The sequence below is a fragment of the Cynocephalus volans genome, chromosome 11 (genome assembly GCF_027409185.1).
Source record: "Cynocephalus volans isolate mCynVol1 chromosome 11, mCynVol1.pri, whole genome shotgun sequence".
Taxonomy (NCBI): domain Eukaryota; kingdom Metazoa; phylum Chordata; class Mammalia; order Dermoptera; family Cynocephalidae; genus Cynocephalus; species Cynocephalus volans.
In genome coordinates, this window is record NC_084470.1 from 121,908,888 (window position 1) to 121,925,408 (window position 16,521).

At 51.0% G+C, this 16,521-nt stretch overlaps 1 protein-coding gene across 1 annotated transcript; it reads left to right on the plus strand.

Moving 5' to 3' along the window:
* The first annotated feature begins 4,940 nt into the window (after positions 1-4,940).
* Positions 4,941-16,429, plus strand: CHIT1 (chitinase 1). The gene is made up of 11 exons (XM_063113468.1): positions 4,941-4,965; positions 6,048-6,077; positions 8,546-8,747; positions 9,320-9,376; positions 10,487-10,652; positions 10,882-11,006; positions 11,212-11,335; positions 13,497-13,682; positions 14,000-14,113; positions 15,487-15,613; positions 16,185-16,429. Exons 1-11 carry the CDS (start codon positions 4,941-4,943, stop codon positions 16,427-16,429), a joined length of 1,401 nt encoding a protein of 466 aa, XP_062969538.1.
* The last annotated feature ends 92 nt before the right edge of the window (positions 16,430-16,521 follow it).

Here is a 16,521-nt window from a genome sequence, read left to right on the forward strand (position 1 = left end):
TTTCAAGTTACATCTTTTAATATTGCCTATCTCTTATATGGTTATTGTATGTATTGTCGCCTTGTTAGGTTTGTCCTTTAGTCTTCATACTAAGGATGTAAGTGGTTTATTCACCACCCTTGTAACATTGGAGTAGTCCAAACTTACTTTATTAATTAGCTATGTACCTTCAAATGTTTTCTTGCTCCTCCTTAGTGTCATCTTCTTTCTGATTGAAGAACTCCCCTTAGCATTTCTTGTAATGCAGGTCTAGTGCTGGTGAATTCCCTTTGCTTTTGTTGTATGGGAAAGACTTTATTTCTCCTTCACATTTGAAGATTAGTTTTGCTGGATACAGAATTCTTGGCTGATGGTCTTCTTTCTTCAGCACTCTGAGTATATCATCTCTTTGCCTTCTTCTGGTCTGTAGGGTTTCTACTGAGAAATCTGCTCAGAGATATTGGGGTTCTGTCAAACATCACTTCTTTCTTTTCTCTTGCTGCTTTCAGTATTCTTTCCTTGTCTTTGGTTTTTTTATAAATTGATTATGATGTGCCCTGGGGTGTTCCTCCCCCTTGGATTGAATTTAATTGATGACCTCTGAGCTTCCTGTACCTGGATGCTGTCATATTTCTCCACACTTGGGAAATTTTCAGCCATTATTTCCTTGAATATGCTTTCAACATCCATTCCTTTTCCTTCTCCTTGTGGTACACAATTATGCAGAGATTATTTTGCTCAAGGGAGTCCCCTATTTGCTGTATTTCTGTTTCATTTTTTTCTTATTCTTTTTTCTTTTTGTTCCTCTGATTTAATCATTTTATATATTTTACCTTTGAGCTTACTGTTGTTTTCCTCAGTTTGATACATCTGCCGTTGGAGCTTTCTATCAAGTTTTTCAGTTCAGATAATGTATTCTTTATTTCTAGAATTTCTATTTTTTTAAATTGATTCAATTGTTTTGTCAAGTTTCTCACTCTGCTCCTGGATTGTTTCCCAGATATTCTTTAATTTTATATCTGTATTTTCTTGCAGCTCCCTGAACATCTTTAAGAGGATTATTCTGAATTCTTTCAGACATTTCATAAATCCACTGTTCCTTTGGGTCCATTGCTGGTGTTTGGTTTGCTTCATTTGATGGTGTCATATTTCTTTGTTCTTTTTCGGTCTGTGTGTATTTACACAGATGGCTGCGCATTTGAGGAGACTGCTCTCTCTTCTAGGTTAAGCTAAGTTGCTGCTCTGCTGCTGATTCTCTGGAGAAGGTTTTTTGTGTGACTCACAGTTTGATTGTTGACTTTTTAATCACTTCTGGGTCTTGTGAGGTCAGGTGTACCAGGGTTGTGTGGAAACTCTGGCTGAGACAGTCTTTCCAGCAAACCACATCTCCTGCAGTTCTATCTCCCTGACCAGTCTCCACTGAGTAGGCATGTGTCAATCAGAAGGCTGATCAGCTGCCTATGCTGCACCCCAATGTTATCCTGGTGGCCCAGCCTCTCCATGCGCTCCAAATGCTTCCTGTTGGGTGGGCTGTGTGTAGGTCCCTCGAGGTGACTCATTGGCCTCTGGGTGGTTCCTTCAGCTGGCTGTGGGCGCTGGCTCCTACATGGGCCCACGGGAACACTGTCAGTGGTCTTGCTGGCCTGGGGGCTGGTAGGGTGCACTCTGAGGCTCTCTTCTCCCCTGCAGTCTCCAAGTAATTTCATGCAAAGGGCACAGCTGTAGCTTTCGTTGGCTCCTGCTCTGTGTGCTACAACTTTTTCCCACCCCTCATCGGCTGGCCCTGAAGTGGCCAGGGCTCAAAATGGTTGGAGCAGTCCCTTCCTTTTCTTGCCATAGCTTCTCCCACCTTCACAAAATCCATGGGTCTCTCCTCCCCTTCCCTTAAACTCCAGTGGTCCCTGGTCGGTAGTCTTTGCTTTTTAGTAGTTGTAAATTGATTGGCTGTGGGAGAGAGTGATGCTGGGAACCATCTAGATGGTTATTGCTAATATAGAGAAAAGCTATTAATTTTTGTATATTTACTTTAAATCCAGCTCTCTTACCAAACTCTGTTATTATTTCCAGTCTATTTTTCTAGAGTCTAGAAAACTGAAGGATTTTCTAGGTACCTGTATTAGTCTGTTTTTCTGTTGCTATTACAGAATACCTGAGACTGGGTAAGCATAAAGAAAAGAGGTTTATTTGGCTCATGATTCTGGGGAGCTCCATCCAGCATGAGCCTCAGGCTGATTCCACCGATAGCAGAAGGCAGCAGGCAGCCAGCGGGTACAAGATCACACAGCCAGAGGAAGCAAGAGAGAGAGTAGAGGTGCCAGGCTCCTTTCAATAATCAGCTCTAATGGGAACTAATCAATTCCTGGAGAGCTCAGTCACCCCGCCCCCCCCTCCCCAGGGAGGGTTTTTTTTTTTTTTTGTCGTTTTTTTTTCCGTGACCGGCACTCAGCCAGTGAGTACACCGGTCAGTCCCATATAGGATCCGAACCCGAGGCGGGAGCGTCACCGCGCTGCCAGCGCAGCACTCTACCAAGCGCGCCACGGGCTCGGCCCACCAGGGAGGGTTTTAATCTGTGCATGAGGGATATGCCCTCATGACCCAAACACCTCCCAATACTGCCACATTGGGAATCAGACTTCAACATGAGTTTGGGGGGACAAACACATCCAAACTATATCAGTACCCAAACATATCTACAACTATTGGTAATTGTATCATTAGAATATTTCTTAATTCCTTAGTGTAATAGCCAAAATTATCAAAACAATGCTAAACAATAGTGGAAACAGTCTTCAACCTTGTTTTATTCCTTATTTTAATGAAAATGCCTTTAGCATTTCAAAGTTTATGATGTTGATTTTGAGGAAATAAGGCATGTATTTGCATTCCTTGGCATACTTGTCTGGAGACAAGGCTTTCATCCAGTGGGGCGCTCCATAAGACCCCTTGGGGCCTGCGGGGGAGTGTTAATCTTTACAGAGGAGACATGGTTCAGAGACCTTGACCCTCACCAGATTTTTACCAGAGCAACTTGGAGCTTATTTGCTTCATATATCAGGTTTCTCTATATCTTTCCTTGAAAAAAGTGGTCTGGGACAAAAATAAAAATAAAACAGTAAAACAATAATTATAATAATAAAAAGAAACATCTGCATTAACTGAGGCAGTGATACTACTGGAGGGGCTACTAGGCACACAGAAGCATCTGGATGACCGGGGAGGGGTCAGCATTTGGAGCCACTCAGAACCTGGGCTCTGCAGTGCGGGTCCTCTTGGTCACGTGAAACTGAGTCGGTAAAGCTCAAAGCTACAGGCTAGTTTATGTATATGGAGGTGGGAAGGGGAGGGGGACAAGATAAGGACACTCCCTGACTACCTGGAGGAGCCCTGAACAGGCTGCTTTGCAGGATCCCCAAGAGAAGGGGGTGGAAACAACTGAAACAGAGATCATAACTGCAGCAGCCAAAAGGAGTACACAGGGCCATCTGGGCACCAGGGCCCAACCCTCTCAAGGGACTCAGAGAGGTTACCAGAGGCCTGATCTCTGATGCTCTCAGAGATCAGGCAGAAATGTCCAGCCAGGCAGAACCAGGAAAAATTGCAGCCAACATGCAGTGCCTTCACAACAATCCTCTGAGGATTTCCCTTTACAGATAAAGATACTGAAATTCAGAAAAATTAAGGCACTTACTCAAGGTTACATGTGTAGTTCATGGCAAATCTGGGATTCAACCCCAGGAGTCTGACTCCAGCACCTGCAATCACCAGACATTCCTACTTGGCCATCCAGATCACTCATGTTAAGCCCAAGGACCAAGGACCAGATCTTCTGGAAGCTGCAGTTTTTGCAGGACCCTGGAGTTCATGCATGTGCCACACATGTCTGCAGATGGAATATTGAACATGTACCCACTTAGCTCTTGTGGTGAGTTGAACGGTGGCCTCCCAAATATATCTCTTCCCAGAATCTCGGAATGTGACCTTATTTGGAATAAGGGTTTTTGCAGATAAAATGAAGGTATGGATTTCAAAATGAAGTCATTCTGGATTAGAGTGACTTGCTAGAGATGGAAAAGAGAGACCCGGGGCGAAAGGCCATGCGAAAACAGGCAGACAGTGACTGGAGTTGTGCTGCCACAGGCCGGGAAACATCAGGAACCATCAGAGGCTGGAAGATGCAAGAAGGATTCTCCCCTTCAGAGGAAGCGTGGCCCTGTCAGCACCTTGATTTCAGACTTCTGGCCTCCAAAACTGTGAGAGAATGAACTTCTGCCCAGTTTGCGGTCATTTGTTACAGCGGCCCTAGGAAATTAATTCAGGCGTCCATGATTCTTCATAAGAAACACAGGCATTTAAAACTATTACTAAACTCATAGTCGCTACTTATCATTATGTATTTTTCTCAATCAACGGATATAAAAAAAATTACTATCATGTGGGTAGTAATAAAAATATTACTATTGTGAAAAATAAATAACATTTATGTGCAACCCCATTATCTTATAGATGGCGAAACTGAGTTCAAGGGAAGGCAGTGGGGAAGCAAGAGGGCTGGTCTGGAACCCCGTTGCCCTGACTCCTGAGAGTCATCCCTCTGCCTCCAAAGCCCAGTTAAGTTTGGGACTGCTCATGGTCCTGGCCAACCCACACAAGGAAAATCAGAGTCATGCCCCCCAGCAGTTTAGAAACACTTCCCGCTTTCCTTTCTTTGCCTCCTGGTCTGGCAACACTAACAGTCCAGTGTATTCTGTGATTGTCTGAGAAAAGCAAGAATTGCAAAAGGCCATTGTGTCAGGTTTGCCCAACCCATGCGACTCAACACCCTACCCCTCCACACCCCACCCCAGCCCCCCTCCTCCCTCTGTCCCCCTGATGTCAACACTCCTGCCTGGGGTGAGACAGGGCGGCCAGATAAGAGCAGAGCAGGACCTGGAAAGCTGGAGTCTGCAACTGAGTCAGCACCATGGCGTGGTCCGTGGCCCGGGCAGGTGAGCAGGCACTGTCAGGGAGAGAGGGCTGGCTTCGGGAGCCATGGGGAGGTGTGGACATGACTACCTAGGGCTCCTTGCTATACATGCAAGGAAGCATGAGGGCTCAGGAGAACTTGGGAGGGTCAGTCCATCCCTCCTCCTGCCTCCTCACTTGCAGGCCCTTGATTACCTTTCCTGTGGGCTCCCCTGGGGTTCTTTCAGCTCAGGAGCTTTTGTGTTGCAAGGAAAGGCTTTTCTCAACAGGCTGAAACTGACTTTCTTCCTTCTGTCCTGGAAGTCCAGAATCACTGAGCCCCCTGCACTGGGTCTTTTTGTCTTTCCCCTGTTTTTAGGTCCTTACTTTTGACCTTATCCAAGAAGCACCCACTGCCACTGGGTTCTTCCCCAACCCCAGGTTGGTTGTCCTGCAAGAGAGCAGCCTGGAGGCCATGACCCTGAGTGTCCTTGCAAATTCTTATGCAGGTTTTATTAGGTTAACAGGAAAATCCAAGGTTATCAGAAAAGTGAAAGAAATCTCTTTGAAAGAGTCCTGCTGAGCCCTAAGTCTCCAACGATGCTGGAACACAGCCAGCCTCTTGTGGTGGGCAGCAGGAAAGCCACAGAAAGTCACATAGTGGTGAGCAGAGGCACAGGGGCCTCACCAGGAGATGGAATCTCCCAGCCAAGCCCTTCCAGATCAATTCTTTTTAGCCCCTGGACAGAAAGAACTTCTTTCTTATTCTTCCGATAGAGAAGCTTTCTCTCTGAATACCTCACAAGTCAGCAGTTTTCTCATAATCTTCCTAAATCCACACCATTCCAACAATGCGCTAGAGAGGGGGCAGCCTCAGCCCATGGAATCTTCCATCAGCTTCTGAGGCCAGCCCAGGCTGGAAAGGGGCCCCCACTGTCTGAACTGGGTGAAGGGATGGACACGGTGCCCTGCTGGGTCCCTTCTGGTAGGAGAAAGCTGGATTTATATGAAACTACCCTGAAACCAGTTCCCCTGATCACCTCTGCCTCCCGTGCTTCTGTGAGCTCATGGGGCCTGGGAAGGTGAGAATGACATCCTAACCTCTACCTGTCTTGTGTTGCTCCAGGTTTGATGGCTCTACTGATGATCCAGTGGGGTAAGTGGCATCGTCCCTGAGGCCAGCCCTTCCCTGGGCTCTGCTACGTTCCCCCACTTATCTCCCCCTCCCCAAGTCCCTAGCCTTGCACATACTCCCAGAGTTCTTGCCAGATTTCAGTAGGGACTCTCCTCCAAAGCTCAGCCTCCTGCAAATGTCCTTGTCGTCTAATAGCCCTGCCATTCCTTCTCCCAGGGGGGTTCTTGCTTCCTTATCTACCCACTGAACTCCTGCATGCCCATGGGCCAGCTTAAATGTCAGCCTCTCTCAGCACCTGAACACATTTCACAGTACGTACCGTAGCGTCTACCATTATTGGCTTAGGAGCTTTCCCACCAGACTCTGAGCTACGGAGGTAAGGAACCTCCTGCCTTATCCAGCTCTGTATCCCCAGCCCCTTAGCTCAGCAAGGACATTGTGCTTGCTCCTGTATCTGTTGAGCTGATTGGATGTGGAGTTTGGGAGAGGCAGGAAGGGGCACCTTCTTGTTTCAAACAGAAAGGAGATCTCCAGGGGATCTTGAGCAACTCAGGACTCTCGGGTCCCCTTCCCATCCTGCTTGACTCCCTGGGCATCAGTTGGCCCCTCAGTCCCTCATCCTGAGGCTGCTCCCCCCCGCTTCACACTAGACTGAGGCATTGGACATTCATTTCCCCTCTCGGTCTCACAGGAGTCAACAGCCAGGGGCCCGGACATGGGGCAGGTAGAGAGGTTGAAGATTTCTCAGAAAGCTTCCCTCCAAGCTACTTATGTGCTTTACTGACATATAGTAATAATAATAATAGGACTTTGTGTGGACCCAGGGTTAATGTATGTGAAGCACTGGAGAGGAGCTTACTGGATGCCAGCGCTCTTCTAAGTGTTGTATGTATATTAACTCTTGGCCCACTGGGTAGTGCTATGAGGCTCATTTGTGGAGTACAACGATTGTCCCCATTTTACAGAGGAAGAAGCTGAGTTACACAGCTAGCAATTTGCAGAGTTAGGATTTCAGCCCAGGCACCAATATTCCAGATTCCCTGCTGTTACCCACCGCCCTTTATTACCTCCACAGCACAAAAATCCATGCACGATATTACTATGCTGTGACATGATGTGATAGAAAAAGCCTCCTGGCTCCTTCTTGGATGGCCCGGGGGATGTGTTCTCTGGGTTATCCCCTCCTTCTTCCTTTTGCTTTGGGGAGTTCACCGGTCCTGCTCCTATGTCACCGCAGGTTGCAGCCCAGCCCTACCAGCAAGCTCCACTCCTGGGTGACCTCTAGTTAGGGCCCAGGGTTACCCAAGAGCTCCTCCTTCTCTCCCTCTGGAGCCATCCATGTGCCCAGGGTCGGCCCTTCATGCCCTGGGGCCTGCCTGAGCTTTCTCTTCCCAAAACCCTCCTGTAGCCACTTTGCACCCCTCTCCCCACCCCCTCTTACTGTCCATGTGGGGGCTGGAGGGGACTGTGCAGAGAGAGCCTGTGGAAGCAAAGGGGAGTCCCAGGGTCTAGATGCCAGCCACAGGCACTCTGCAGTCTGAACTCACCATTCCACCAAGGCCCTGCTGTGGAATGCTGGCTGTATAAACCACACTGTCACAGGATGCGAGGTGGGACAAGACAGGAGATGGACACAGAGTCAGTTTTTGGCAGATGCAGGAAAGAAGACGAGCACTCTCGCTTTCTGGTGTTCCGGTCAACCCAAAACAGGGCTGACTTCAGTGGAGGCCATCACTGCTAGAGCCCCACTGGGAACAGATCCCCATCCTGGACAAAGTCTTCCCACACACTCTCAGGGGCATGAGAAACAAGCTGCCTTCTCCTAGACAAAATAAGCTCTTTATTAGAACTTTAGCAGTGATATTGATAAACATGCATTCTCCACAAGGGACAACCAGTAAATACAAACAGCTTCGATGCAAGATTGGAGAAACAATCCGGGCCTGTACCTGGATTGTTACATCTGCCACTTTGTGTATTTGCATTTTCATTAACATTCTGAAGTATTCCCAGCCATGCTGTGAAAATTCGGCCGCTTCTCTTCAGCGGATGAACACGCCATGCTTAATTCCCCCTGGGCCTTATGTTGGGGCTGCCTTCCATCAGCCTTCAGGGCCTGCAGGAGGGTCTAACTGGGGGTAGAGAGGCCTGACTGCCAGACGCTGGCCCCGGGGACTCAGGCTGAGGCCAGCGATTTTCAAGGGTGTCAGGAGGTCAGGAGACCTGGGTCCTAGCTCCGGCTCTGCCCCGACTGGTAAACTGAGGATTGTGATGATGGCCCTACCCACTCATAGGGGCTCTGAACTTGCTCACCTGACTGGGAGGAGCTGTAAACCCACTCTTGACTGCCAGGTCCCTTGACTCGCTCCTGGTGTAGAAGGTGGATCCCCAAGGACCCTGCCTGCCCCAGGGTGGAAGGTGCTAGTCCCCCCCAGAAAGCCCTCCTGACAAAGAAATAGCTATTTCTTTTCTTTGTCCCAACTGGCCAGGTTCTGCCATAAAACTAGTCTGTTACTTCTCCAACTGGGCCCAGTACAGAGAGGGGGTGGCTCGCTTCTTGCCCAGGGATGTGGATGCCAGCCTGTGTACCCACCTCATCTATGCCTTTGCCGGCATGAACAATCACCAGCTCAGCTCCGGGGAGTGGAACGACGAGGCTCTCTACCAGGAGTTCAACGGCCTGAAGCAGATGTGAGCCAAGGCGGAGGAGGGCGGTGGGGCGTGCAGGGACGGGCGCCTCCTCTCAGAGCCAAACCCTTCCAGCACTGCAGTCCTGCCCCAGGCCCACTGTGCGGCTTTGGGCATGTCTCAACACCTCTCTGGGCTTTCCTGTGCTTACGTGGAAGAGGTGGGGATAGATTAGGGGATTCTAAAGGGCCCTTGCAGTTTAGGTCCAAGTGGGATCAGGACTGTGGAACTGTTTCTCTCTCCCAGGAATGGCTTTCCTCATCCTAAATTCCATCTGTGCTTCAGCTCAAGTGTGGCGGTCACCTTTGCAAAGCCTCTCTGAGGACCTGCCCGGTCACTTGCTTCCTGAATTCCTTGTGTATGCCCACAAGCAGTGTCTCCACAGCAGGACAGGAGGTCCTTGAGTCAGGAACCTGTCTTCTTTCCCATCTATAGCTTTCCCCAGAGTGCTCAGTACAGGCCCAGTCCCTGTGCCCAGGGTCTTAGGCATCGCCCATCTCCCTCCCACCCATCATCCCTACAGGAGCCCTGGGAGCTTGTGGGGTATATTCTGGAGTGTCTCTTCTTCTTTCCAGGAATCCCAAGCTGAAGACTCTGTTAGCCATCGGGGGCTGGAACTTCGGCACTCAGAAGTGAGTCTGACTGTGGCAGAGTCTGAGGTTTGGCCAGGGCCAGGGGGAGGGGTGCTGGACTTTGGGGGCCGACTTTCCTTCTGGGGTCTTGATGCCCTGTCAGGAGGGCAGCGGAGTGGGCTTAGTGCCAGGCCATTACAGATTCATTCTTGCCAGAAGCATGAGATCTAATCACAGCACAGGGAGTTCTGACCTCTACAGGCCTTAGTCTCATTCTCCATGAAACGGGGAGAGGGAGGACCCCAACTACTCCCAGACAACATACAGCGTGTATGTTTTCTGAGCCCTAGAATGGGATATCTTGTCGAGAAAGAATTTTTTTCCATGTCTGGGTGTAAAAGGCAGTCTGAAATGGAGCTTGGATGCCAAAATATTGGCATTTCTGGGACATTTTTGATAATTTATGGAATAATAGAATGGAATATTTGGAAGGAGACTTTTCCTGGAAAATCCAGAATATCTGATTCCCAAAGCTCTAAACAGTCTTTCTAAAACTTTTTTGGGTCATGAACCCTTTTGAGAATCTGATGAAAGTTATGACTCATGTTCCCAAAATAATACTATACACAAATTTTTCATTGACATGCAAGGATTTTTAGCCTGGTGTCCCCAGGCACATGGGCCCCACATAAGAACTGCTGCTATTAATCAAATTAAACTATAAGTTAATAAAAAGAAACTAAAACAGGCCCCGGGTCCCAGGTCCCCAGGTCTTTGCTAATCTTGCCACACTTCTCTTCATCTTAGAAACACTCCTCTTCCCCTTTAAATCTCCATGCTGGGGTGGCAGCTAGCTCTGATGCAAGGTGGGACTATTCAGGGATACGGTGAAAAGCTTCTGAAGGGAAGCAGGGCTCCTTGTGAGTCAATGTGCCCCCAGTGAGGTCAATGTTTGCGGGTAGAAAGCATTTCTAGATTGTTCCTTTTCCTTAACCAGGCTCATAGCTCACCAGCAAATACCCTAGGAGCCTCTGAAGCATCCCTCCCGGAGCCTCTCCTGGCCTAGATGCAGGAACATCAGGACCCCGAGTGGCTTCTCACTTGCCTCTGAGGGAGAGAGTGGCCTCCAGCTGGTCCAAGGCAGGCCCATACTCCCTTCATCACCCACAGGTTCACAGATATGGTGGCCACGGCCAACAACCGTCAGACCTTTGTCAACTCGGCCATCAAGCTTCTGCGCAAATACAGCTTTGATGGCCTTGACCTTGACTGGGAGTACCCAGGTAGCCGGGGGAGCCCCGCGGTGGACAAGGAGCGCTTCACAGCCTTGGTGCAGGTGTGGCTGGGTGGGGTGGTGGTCAGCCAGTCTGCGGAGGGACCCAGGGCTGCGGCCCCACAGCACACGTGGGTGCTGCTGACCCCCCAGGGTCAGCTGCTTCACACATCGGCATAGCACTGACCAGTCCCGCAGTCACTTTTCAGACTCCTGAGAGGGAACATCTGCTTGGGGCTCCCGGGGGTCCACCGGGGCCGGCCTCTGTGTTTACTCTGAGCTGCTCCCTCAGGACTTGGCCAGAGCCTTCCAGCAGGAAGCCCGGACCTCAGGGAAGGAACGACTCCTTCTGAGTGCGGCAGTCCCAGCTGGGCGAGTCCATGTGGAGGCTGGATATGAGGTGGACAGAATTGCTCAGTGAGTCTCAAGTAGACGACTTGCACCCCATGTTCTCTGAGGTGGGAGAGGCCAAGGGCCTTCCACAGAGCCAAGGCCAGCCTGCAACCCCCTGCCTCTGGCCATGGCTGTCCACACCCCACCCCACCAGGGGACACCATGGGGTGGGAGAGAGGGAAAGAGGGCTCCCCCTGATCACTAGCCCCTCATCCCCTCTGTCCTGCAGGAACTTGGATTTCATCAACCTCATGGCCTATGACTTCCACGGCTCGTGGGAGAGAGTCACAGGACATAACAGTCCCCTCTACAAGAGGCAGGGAGAGAGTGGCGCAGCGGCCGAACTCAACGTGGTAAGTGGCTGGAGGGATGAGCAAGTGTCCCGTCCAGCAGGCCCTGTTCCATGGCTGCTTTTGAACCTCATGGGCCTAATGGGAAAGAAAAACAGGAAAACCAAGCAGGGCCCGGAGAAACTGGTGGTTTTCTGTTTGCTTGCTCGCTCGCTTGCTTTATTTTCCTGTTTTATGCTGCTGCTGAAGGGAAACCTCACTTCTGTGGAGTATCCTGGCTGATAGCAGACATAGTCAACCGATTTAATGACACCAAACAAGCAAGGGACGCATCGTGAGGCCCTCTTTGAGCTTAAATCTTCAGCCAACATAGTCCCTCCTTCCTCCCCACACCTGCCCATTTCCATCAGGACACTGGGCAAACCTTCGCTCCCCGGTCCCTGATTGACCTTCTGGAAGGTGCTTTCAGGGGTGGCAGCTTTCCCAAGTTGAAAACACCTCCGGGGCTGTCACTCAGAGCAGAACCACCCCCAGCCGCACCTGAGCCCCTGAAAAGGCCGGGCTTGTTTCAGTCTGGGGTAGGCTGGCGCTTTCTACCCACATCTTCCTCGCTGAGCAATCTAGTTATCTCCCTACCTACCCACTCTAGATTTTAAAAGTCAGAAATAAACTTATTATCACTTTTTCTTAAAACAAACAACAACAACAGCAAAGCTCTAACCTAAAATGCTTTTTACTTTTGAGGAGCCCACACCTCTGTGTGTCAGCAGGAGTGGGACATTTTTTACTTCTGTGGCTCCTTCACAAATAAAGCGCACCTCTTTGGGCTGGTGAGTCAGACATCTGCATGTCACCCCGAGCCTGACCCTCCACCCCATCTGGAAAGCTGTGAGGCTTTGGGGAAGCTGTATCCCCAAGAAGCCCCCAACCCAGTGGGGAGACACACAGAGATATCCCCCACAAGGTGAGCGGGGCTGAAGTCCCACCCCACTCTGCTCACCCTGCTGCGTGCTCTGAATCCATCGAGGAAAGGAGGCCCTTTTCTTTCCACAAAGAGGCCTTCTACTCACTACACTGTGTGTCTGGAGATTGCTTCTGGCCAGAGGGATGATGTTCCCAAACTCAGGCAAGCTCGGACCTTGGCCCTCAGAAAGCTCCAGCCTGATCAAATATAAATTATGTAGATAGAGAAAAAGAAATTCAGTGAAAACCATTCTTTAAGTGCTAAGAGGCTGCAGAATAACTAAATCTGGACTCAATGAGGACAGCTTCTTGGGGAAAGTGGGTCATAATCCTGACTTGAGGGAAGAATCTTCATCATTTATTCAACGTGCTTACACTGGATGCCTCCTCACGTCATAGGCCTGGGGGTTACATCAGGTAACACGTGATCAGGGGAAGACCTTGCTCAGAGGCGGGTGAGGAGCCAAGTGTTGCTTTGTTCTTTCTATTGGAGCGTCTAGGTGTTAGGCATGTTCCAGGCACTGGTGATACAGAGATAAGCACACAGCCCAATTCCCTGCCCTTGTACTCAGAGTGAAACTTGTAGCAATAGTGATGATGACGATGACCGCAAGCCACCTTTTATTGCCTTCTGCTAGACCTTCTGCATCCTTCAGTTCTCAGAGCCCTCAGCGGTGGATATTTTCATTATTTCCATTTTACAGACAGGAAACTCAAGGCTCCATGAGGTGGAATCAGTTGCTGGAGAAGGTGGGATCTCTGTCTGCTTTGTTCCCTGATGTACACAAGCGTCTAGGACAGTGCCTGCCACCCAGTGAATATCTGTTCAGTGAGCAGTTGCATGATTCCAGAGCCCATGCTCCCTGCTGAAGTGCCATGCAGCTTCTCTCCCTGGGGCCGAGGTCTAAGACAGGTCTAAAGAAGATGGGCAGAGGGCCGGCCCGTGCGTGGCTCACTTGGGAGAGTGCGGTGCCGATAACACCAAGGCTACGGGTTCGGATCCCTATATAGGGATGGCTGGTTAACTCACTTGGGAGAGCGTGGTGCTGACAACACCAAGTGAGGGGTTGAGATCCCCTTACCAGTCATCTTTAAAAAAAAAAAAGAAGAAGAAGATGGGCAGGCCTGGACTTCTACTAAAGGCCCTGATGTTCCAGCTGGGGAGTCCCTCCCAGCTCTGTCTCCAGATCCCCCAGTCTTAGACAACCAGAACCCAGCAGAAAGAAGAGAAAATTAACCCTGCCCTCCTCTCCACCACCAGGATGCTGCTGTGCAGCAGTGGCTGCAGAAGGGGGCCCCTGCCAACAAACTGATCCTTGGCATGCCCACCTACGGACGGACCTTCACCCTGGCCTCCTCGTCAGACACCACAGTAGGGGCCCCAGTCACAGGGCCTGGCACTCGCGGCCCCTTCACTAAGGAGGCAGGGGTGCTGGCTTACTATGAGGTAAGAAAACCCATGGCCACCCTGAGTATTGTGGGGGTCAGGGACTGCCTGGAGTTTCTGAGCGAGGATATCAGGCACAGAGAATTCTGGCCAGGTGAATCCCATCCCATCCCATCCCTGCCATCTTGTATTTATCCGTAAGCCTGGCTGCCTCAAGTGGAATCCAGGGTCCAGGCCACTCAATCTAAAACCTCCTAGGTTCTCCAGGCTTCCTCAGACAGGAATTTCCTAATCTCTAGTTCTCCTCCTGGCCAGGAGGAGCAGGTGCCTGCCAGAGCCCCGCTCTTCATCCCCAGCTCTGCTCTCTGCTCCCACAGGTCTGCTCCTGGAAGGAGGCCAGCAAGCACAGAATCAAGGACCAGGAGGTTCCCTATGCCTTCCAGAACAACCAGTGGGTGGGCTTTGATGATGCGGAGAGCTTTAAAGCCAAGGTGAGTCCCAGCCCTGCTGGAGAGGGTTGTCCCAGGCAGGCCCAAGGCCTGTCATTAATATCAAATGACAACAGCCAGAACCTCTTCAAGGATGAAGCTCCTTTCAAATGTCCCAACATTTCCCACATCTCCATGTGATAGGATTTTGTACCTTTCACATCTATTGATTAAGAAAAGGCACAATGACAAAAAATTGCTCTATATTGAGTAGCACTCTTGAGAAAATTTGTATTTTATTAAATACAAACTAATTCTACAGACATATAAACAGGAAAAATACAGGTGGTGAGGCATATGCTTTTGTTCAGTCCATGGCAATATTTGGTCCATGTTCAAATTATGGACCTTTTGATTTATGTATAGGGCTCCCTTCTCCTGCTCAATTTTGGGGCCCCAAAGCTTTAGTGTGTTTCTTTGTTTCCACGCCTCTGTCCCCCATGAGATCGTTTGCTCCCGAGAGGGATGCTGCATTTGTTTTATTGAACGCCCCACATCAGTTATCCCGTAGGGACCACAGTGGCAGGTTCTTTGAGAGGTGGAGACAAAGTGCTCTGGGAGGATGGAGGGGGAGCATGGTCCTGGCTGGGGGAGATGGGAGAAGGGGATTTGAGGTAGGTCTCAAAGCACAGAAGGTGGGCGTTCTGGGAGGGAACCGCACCATCAAAGCCATGGCAGAGGAGAAAGCGGGGGATGGACTCGAGAACAAGGCGTAGACCCACAGAACTGGACCCCTGAGCAGGGACGGGTATAGAAAGGGAGGTAGCTGGAGAGGGAGAGTGGGCCAGCAAGGGGGCCAGGCCACCCCGACCCTCCAGCCCCCAGCCCCACTCCAGGGCGAGCACCATGGCCCCCTAGCAGGGTTAGGGGACAGAGAAGCACACTCTGAAGGAACACACAGCCAGACCCTCAGGAAGCCTTGGGAACCTAGTGGGGGAGAACTGGCCCTCAGAAGGACCAAGACATGAAGACAGGGAAGCAGAACCTGGTTCAGATCTTTTGGGAAGCGCAGTCACTCCCGCGGTAACTGAACCTACCGCAGCCAGAAGATAGGACCCTCAAATAAAGCAGCTCAGCCAGCAAAGACCGAGATGGTAAGGGAGGGCCACGCCCATCACTACTCCTCAGCCCTCCACCCCACCCTGACCGCAGGCCATGCTTATGTCAGGACAAGGGGATTGCACAATGACAGATGCCCAGCAGGGATCAGGACGCAGCCGTGCAGGCTCCCCGCCTGGGGCTGCCTCCAGAAGCTCCTGCTGATCATGGGCCTGAGGGTGCTGGAGAAAAAAGAGCTCTGTTCAGCGAGGAAGAAGCGGTCCCTGGGGTGGCTGGCTGGGCTCACCAGGCTCCCTGCCCGCATCTCTGGGGCGTAGGTCAGCTATCTGAAGCAGAAGGGCCTGGGCGGGGCCATGGTCTGGACACTGGACTTGGACGACTTTGCTGGCTTCTTCTGTGGCCAGGGCCAGTACCCCCTCATCCAGACGCTGCGGCAGGAGCTGAGTGAGTAAGGGGCCAGGGACAAAGGTGGACAAAAGTGGTCCACTCCTAATGGACCATAGGTCCTGGGTCCTTCTGAGGAAATGACTTTGCCCCAATATTGTGATTTCCCAAGTTTCATGAAACCCCAGGAGCTGAGGAAACTGTTGCAATGAGTCTCCATGCTCTGTTTCTTCTACCTGGTTGTAGCAACGCCTGCCCGGGGTGTTGTAACCTGGGCTTCCCTCCAGAGGGCCTCAGCTGGGAGCAGCAGCTTGCTCCTCTCTTATGGAGGAGAAAGCCTGCACTCAGCCTGCAGTGTGGGACCCCCACTCCCCCTCACCAGACATGGTTGGGCTATGCAGGTGGTATAAGGCCACTGACACCCTGTTTCACACGTGTAGCACAGGTGTTGTCTGTGGAGCGGTGCTCCAGCTGTAGGTGTGGCTATTGTCTGGCTGTTGTCTGCCTGGGGTACCTGGCTGTGCTCTGCCAGTAGGGTGTGGGGTGTTGGGCTGCTGCCTGCCTGCGTGCTTGGCTTGTCGGTGTGGGATCTCTTGAGGGAGCCTTGGTTGAATCTTCACTGTCTTCCCAGGTCTTCCAAGCATGCCTTTAAGCCCCCTCAAGCCTCGAGTTCCCCCACCGGGTCAGCCTTCAGAACCTGAGCATGGTCCCAGCCCTGGACAAGACACCTTCTGCCAGGGCAAAGCTAATGGGCTCTACCCCAACCCTCAGGAACGGTCCAGCTTCTACAGCTGTGCAGGCGGGCGGCTATTCAAACAAAACTGCCCGGCAGGCCTGGTGTTCAGCTCCTCCTGCAAATGCTGCACCTGGAATTGAATCTCCAAGGTCCCTCCATCCCCAGCCCCAAGGCTGGGGCCTGGGATCTCTCCATGGCTTGCCTCCCCAGCTTTTCCTGGGTCCTGCAGGCC